Source organism: Entelurus aequoreus, linkage group LG10 (assembly GCF_033978785.1).
Source record: "Entelurus aequoreus isolate RoL-2023_Sb linkage group LG10, RoL_Eaeq_v1.1, whole genome shotgun sequence".
Classification (NCBI taxonomy): Eukaryota; Metazoa; Chordata; class Actinopteri; order Syngnathiformes; family Syngnathidae; genus Entelurus; species Entelurus aequoreus.
In genome coordinates, this window is record NC_084740.1 from 68,863,783 (window position 1) to 68,871,282 (window position 7,500).

Below are 7,500 nucleotides of genomic sequence, written 5' to 3' on the forward strand. Positions count from 1 at the left end.
CACAATATGACAATACCAAAATAAATGCAGGGTGGATTCAGGCTCCTGACAACAAAATCAGCAATCATCTGACTCTGTCATATTCCATAATTTTAACATTTTCCTTGTGGGTAAGAAGTTATAAATTTTAATTTGAAAATAACGATTTTGCACATCGATAGTGGTTTTATAGATTAGTTTGAATATGGCATCCCATGGCAACGGGCAGTCAAAAAAGTCCTCCCATTTTCCATTTGTGCTGTATGAGGCAGCCTTCAAAGATTTCTTTATTAAATAAAAATTATATATTTTTCCATGTATTTTATTTCCTTTTTGCCAACTAGAATTTCTTATTAGAGGTTTACAAACTAATAATTTAGTAGTTCCATAATTAATTATTTGTTTCCATCTTTTCCCAATTACTCCAGTTAGTTGATAAAATGAAAAGCTTGAGCAAGCATCACCATACATAGCTCTAAATTCATCATACTTCATAATTTTCCATTCTCATTGATAATATCATTGACAAAAATGATTCCTCTTTCAAACATATTTTTCCAAAACAAAGGCTTTCCATCTATTACAATATTAGAGTTCATCCATATTAACTGCTGAAAAATATCGTCTTTTTTCTGGCACATAAAATTGAAAACACCACTATGAGTGGATTGTTTCCTTTATGAACCCCGCCATGTTTCCCAGCAGACTCTCTGGGAGGGGATCACTTGTAAAAAAGGATACAATTTCTTTTGATACAGTACATGTTTTTTGTCCAACAGGACATTTGTGTACCACTCAATGTTTAAATACATCTTTGGAACAATTGATGCTTTTAAAGACAGACACATAGCTTCAAGGTTGAGAAGTTTCAGGCCCCCATATTCATACTCTTTGTACAAAACCTTTCTTTTAATCTTTTCTGGTTTGCCGTTCCAGACAAAATCGAAGACCCTCCGCTCATAAATCTTAAAAAAGTTTTGTGATGGAGCTGGTAATGACAAAAACAAATAAATCAATTGAGGAATAATTAACGAGTTGGCAATAGACATTTTACCATACAAGGTTAGGGATTTCCCTTTCCATAATTGCATAATTTTGTCCAGCTTTCTTAGTTGATTATCATACTTTACTGAGCCTAGATCTTCCAGATTTTCTGGGACAACAACACCAAGTATGTTAACTGGTCCATCTGTCCACAAAACAGGCACTTAGCATTCCATTCGAAAGGACGTTCCCTTTAGATTTCCGATCCTTAACATTTTACATTTATCATAATTAAGCTTAAGGCCAGATTGCTGTGAAAATATGTCGAAAAGATTAAGAAGGTTCCGCAAACAATGAGGAAAAATCTTATCTTTGTGAATCAGCCTTTTCTGACATGAACTTCATCAAGAACAAACACAGAACACGCCTCACTGATGCACATCTGCAAGACTCACTCAGAGTTGCAGTGTCAAGTTACACACCAGAGTACAACACACTAGTTAACAGCATGCAATGCCAGGCTTCCCACTAACTGACAAAGAAACAGATAACAGATTTGGTGTCCAGTTCAAAGTGTGACATGATTTAAAAATTTGAGAGTTTACTTTTGTATTTTACATGAGTTATTATTTGTACAAACATGGTGCAAAGTAATTCATGATTTGTTAAAAAATGTTAGTGGCTAGCTAGTTAAAATGGGATATTGTGATTTCACAAGACTGTCTTAGAAGTGATCATTTGAAAATGTTCAATTTGAAAAATGTGCACTTAGAGAAAATATAAAAATAAAGTGTTGCATATTGATATTTATCTGTTTCTATATATATTTATTGTGAGAAATCATTAAGATGATCAGTGTTTCCACAAATATAAATATCATTAATTATTAATAATAACAGAGTTAAAGGTAAATTGAGCAAATTGGCTACTTCTGGCAATTTATTTAAGTGTGTATCAAACTGGTAGCCCTTCGCATTAATCAGTACCCAAGAAGTAGCTCTTGGTTTCAAAAAGGTTGGTGACCCCTGCCCTAAAGGGACATGGGGGATTTTTTTTTTTTTATAATTATTATTATTATTATTATTTTTAGACATGTATCTCGTGCACACGAGACACTTTTTATAAAGTTATAAAAAAAAATGTTTTAATGTTTTATTTATTTTTTTAGACATGCATCTCGTGCGCACGAGAAACTTTCTTGTGCGCAAGAAAAACTTTTTATAAAGTTATAAAAAAAAATTATAATTTTTATTTTTTTTAACATGAGAAAGTTTCTCGTGCGCAAATACATGTCTTAAAAAATGTATACTTTTTTTTTCTTCTCGTGCGCACAAGATAAAAACGGTGTCTAAAAAAAAAAAATTAGATATATTTTTTTTCTATAACTTTCTCGTGCGCACGAGAACCTTTTTATAAAGTTATTAAAAAAAATATATTATTTTTTTTATTTTTTTTTTAGACATGTATCTCGTGCGCATGAGAAAGTTTCTTGTGCGCATGTGATATATGTCTAAAAAAAAAATTATAATTTTTTTTTTATAACTTTCTCGTGCACACGAGAAACTTTTTATAAAGTTATAAAAAAATGTAAAAAATTTATAATTTTTTTTTAGACATGTATCTTGTGCGCACAAGAAAGTTTCTCGTGTGCAAGAGAAACTTTTTATAAAGTTATAAAAATAATTCAAAAATGTATTTATTTATTTATTTTTTTAGACATGTATCTCGTGCACACAAGAAAGTTTCTCGTGTGCACGAGAAACTTTTTATAAAGTTATGAAAATAATTCAAAAATGTATTTTTTTTTTTTTTTTTACACGAGAACGTTTTTATAAAGTTATAAAAAATTTATAATTTTTTTTTTTTTTTCAGACATGTATCTCGTGCGCACAAGATACATTTCCAAAGGAAAAAGAAAAAAAATATTACAAAACAAATTCCCCCATGTCCCTTTAGGGGCTCCGTAGATTGCTGCACAGGAAGTGCAAGTAAATGTAGCAATTATATGAACAGAAAACAATATTTATTAAAAACATTACTTGATGGTGTGTCACAATCTTAGAATCGTACTCGTACTAAATTGAGACCCGTACAAAAAGCCAATTTGAAGTGATTTTAGTAATGGCAGAGATTGTCCACAGGCGTCAGAAGCGCACGGCGTCTCACTCCATTCAGCGATTGGAGGATCTCAAGTCTCGGGGCGGTCTCTGTCGTCCCGTCTTGTGCTCCTTACATCCCGGCCAGGAGCTCCGCCTCTTCTGCCAGCCATGTGACCTTCCCGTCTGCCCCGAATGCGCCGCCACGCTGCACTGCGAGCACCGCTGCTGCCCCGCCCACGAGGTCGTCAACCGCCACGGAGACCGCATCAGGGCGCTGGTCAGCGACAGCCTGCGGCCCCGCCTGGAGCTTCTGGAGCAGACCCTGCAGAAGGCGAGTCCGAGTCGGGTTGGGTAGTCCCGGACACGCCTCCTCATACGTCCTCTGTGTGTCCTCCAGGTGGATCTTTCCCAGGAGGCTTTGCAGGAAAGATTTGAGGCGACAGCCAATGAGGTGAAGGCGTTCGCACGAGGATACGCCCACGCAGTGGAAACTCACTGCCTGTCTCTGATGCGCCGCCTCGAGGAGCTCCGCCTACAACACAGGTAACCTAGCAACCGCATGACATGCAGGATGGCACCCGTGTTGGATTACATGCTCGTTAGTCATGGACATGATGGATGTCAAAATGTTGGATGATGACATGTACATGTATATTCCATGTTGGATGTGTCACGCTGGATGATGTCATGTTGGATTTTGCCATGTTGGATGATGTCATGTTGGAAGGATGACCTGTTGGATGAAAACGTGTTAGATGTTGGAGGAAGTCTTGTTGGAAGGATGACCTGTTGGATGAAAACGTGTTGGATGTTGGAGGAAGTCTTGTTGGAAGGATGACCTGTTGGATGAAAACGTGTTAGATGTTGGAGGAAGTCTTGTTGGAAGGATGACCTGTTGGATGAAAACGTGTTTGATGAAGGCATGTTAGAATCATGTTGGATGAAGTCTTGTTGGATGAAAACGTGTTAGATGTTGGAGGAAGTCTTGTTGGAAGGATGACCTGTTGGATGAAAACGTGTTTGATGAAGGCATGTTAGAATCATGTTGGATGAAGTCTTGTTGGATGAAAACGTGTTAGATGTTGGAGGAAGTCTTGTTGGAAGGATGACCTGTTGGATGAAAACGTGTTTGATGAAGGCATGTTAGAATCATGTTGGATGAAGTCTTGTTGGATGAAAACGTGTTAGATGTTGGAGGAAGTCTTGTTGGAAGGATGACCTGTTGGATGAAAACGTGTTTGATGATTGCATGTTAGAATCATGTTGGATGAAGTCTTGTTGGAAGGATGACATGTTGAAACGATGTCATGTTGAATGATGACATGTTGGATAATAATGTGTTAGATGATTGCATGTAAGAATCATGTTGGATGAAGTCTTGTTGGAAGGATGACATGTTGGAACGATGTCATGTTGGATGATGACATGTTGGATAATAATGTGTTAGATGATTGCATGTTAGAATCATGTTGGATGAAGTCTTGTTGGAAGGATGACCTGTTGGATGAAAACGTGTTTGATGAAGGCATGTTAGAATCATGTTGGATGAAGTCTTGTTGGATGAAAACGTGTTAGATGTTGGAGGAAGTCTTGTTGGAAGGATGACCTGTTGGATGAAAACGTGTTTGATGAAGGCATGTTAGAATCATGTTGGATGAAGTCTTGTTGGATGAAAACGTGTTAGATGTTGGAGGAAGTCTTGTTGGAAGGATGACCTGTTGGATGAAAACGTGTTTGATGAAGGCATGTTAGAATCATGTTGGATGAAGTCTTGTTGGATGAAAACGTGTTAGATGTTGGAGGAAGTCTTGTTGGAAGGATGACCTGTTGGATGAAAACGTGTTTGATGAAGGCATGTTAGAATCATGTTGGAGGAAGTCTTGTTGGAACGATGTCATGTTGAATGATGACATGTTGGATAATAATGTGTTAGATGATTGCATGTAAGAATCATGTTGGATGAAGTCTTGTTGGAAGAATGACATGTTGGAACGATGTCATGTTGGATGATGACATGTTGGATAATAATGTGTTAGATGATTGCATGTTAGAATCATGTTGGATGAAGTCTTGTTGGAAGGATGACCTGTTGGATGAAAACGTGTTTGATGAAGGCATGTTAGAATCATGTTGGATGAAGTCTTGTTGGATGAAAACGTGTTAGATGTTGGAGGAAGTCTTCTTGGAAGGATGACCTGTTGGATGAAAACGTGTTTGATGAAGGCATGTTAGAATCATGTTGGATGAAGTCTTGTTGGATGAAAACGTGTTAGATGTTGGAGGAAGTCTTGTTGGAAGGATGACCTGTTGGATGAAACCGTGTTTGATGATTGCATGTTAGAATCATGTTGGATGAAGTCTTGTTGGAAGGATGACATGTTGAAACGATGTCATGTTGAATGATGACATGTTGGATAATAATGTGTTAGATGATTGCATGTAAGAATCATGTTGGATGAAGTCTTGTTGGAAGGATGACATGTTGGAACGATGTCATGTTGGATGATGACATGTTGGATAATAATGTGTTAGATGATTGCATGTAAGAATCATGTTGGATGAAGTCTTGTTGGAAGGATGACATGTTGGCATGATGTATGTTGGATGTTGGCATGAGGGATGTTTCTTGCTAGATGTTGGCATGACGGATGTTGGCATGAGGGCTGTTGGATGTTGACATGTTGCGTAATAACGTCTTAGATGATTGCATGTTAGAATCATGTTGGAAGGATGACATGGTGGCATGATAGATGTTGGATGTTGACATGATGGATGTTTCTTGCTAGATGTTGGCATGATGGATGTAGACATGTTGAATGATGGATGTTGACATGTTGGATGTTAGTATAATGGATGTTGACATGTTGGATGTTGGTATTACGGTTGTTTCTCGCTAGATGTTGGCATGATGGATGTTGAATGATGGATGTTGACATGTTGGAGGTTGGCATGATGGCATGTTGGATGTTTGCATGTTGGATGTTTCTTGCTAGATATTGGCATGATGGCATGTTGGATGATTCCTGATAGATGTTGGCATGTTGGATGTTTGCATGTTGGACGTTTCTTGGTAGATATTGGCATGATGGCATGTTGGATGATTCCTGATAGATGTTGGCATGTTGGATGTTTGCATGTTGGACATTTCTTGCTAGATATTGGCATGATGGCATGTTGGATGATTCCTGATAGATGTTGGCATGTTGGATGTTTGCATGTTGGACATTTCTTGCTAGATATTGGCATGATGGCATGTTGGATGATTCCTGATAGATGTTGGCATGATGGATGTTTGCATGTTGGACGTTTCTTGCTAGATATTGGCATGATGGCATGTTGGATGATTCCTGATAGATGTTGGCATGTTGGATGTTTGCTTGTTGGACGTTTCTTGCTAGATATTGGCATGATGGCATGTTGGATGATTCCTGATAGATGTTGGCATGATGGATGTTTGCATGTTGGACGTTTCTTGCTAGATATTGGCATGATGGCATGTTGGATGATTCCTGATAGATGTTGGCATGTTGGATGTTTGCTTGTTGGACGTTTCTTGCTAGATATTGGCATGATGGCATGTTGGATGATTCCTGATAGATGTTGGCATGTTGGATGTTTGCTTGTTGGACGTTTCTTGCTAGATATTGGCATGATGGCATGTTGGATGATTCCTGATAGATGTTGGCATGATGGATGTTTGCATGTTGGACGTTTCTTGCTAGATTTTGGCATGATGGCATGTTGGATGATTCCTGATAGATGTTGGCATGATGGATGTTTGCATGTTGGACGTTTCTTGCTAGATATTGGCATGATGGCATGTTGGATGATTCCTGATAGATGTTGGCATGATGGATGTTTGCATGTTGGACATTTCTTGCTAGATATTGGCATGATGGCATGTTGGATGATTCCTGATAGATGTTGGCATGTTGGATGTTTGCTTGTTGGACGTTTCTTGCTAGATATTGGCATGATGGCATGTTGGATGATTCCTGATAGATGTTGGCATGATGGATATTTGCATGTTGGACGTTTCTTGCTAGATTTTGGCATGATGGCATGTTGGATGATTCCTGATAGATGTTGGCATGATGGATGTTTGCATGTTGGACGTTTCTTGCTAGATATTGGCATGATGGCATGTTGGATGATTCCTGATAGATGTTGGCATGATGGATGTTTGCATGTTGGACGTTTCTTGCTAGATATTGGCATGATGGCATGTTGGATGATTCCTGATAGATGTTGGCATGATGGATGTTGGATGTTTGCATGTTGGACGTTTCTTGCTAGATATTGGCATGTTGGATGATTCCTGATAGATGTTGGATGTTTGCATGTTGGACGTTTCTTGCTAGATTTTGGCATGATGGCATGTTGGATGATTCCTGATAGATGTTGGCATGTTGGATGTTTGCATGTTGGACGTTTCTTG

General features: G+C 38.1%; 1 protein-coding gene across 1 annotated transcript in view; it reads left to right on the forward strand.

The window, feature by feature from the left end:
• The window catches only part of trim45 (tripartite motif containing 45), a 17,515-nt gene that overhangs the window by 1,887 nt on the left and 8,128 nt on the right, over nt 1-7,500 (forward strand). Inside the window, exons 2-3 of the mRNA XM_062061527.1 lie at nt 3,105-3,393; nt 3,460-3,605. Of these exons, the coding sequence (XP_061917511.1) occupies nt 3,105-3,393; nt 3,460-3,605 (435 nt within the window). The remainder of the gene's footprint in view (nt 1-3,104; nt 3,394-3,459; nt 3,606-7,500) is intronic.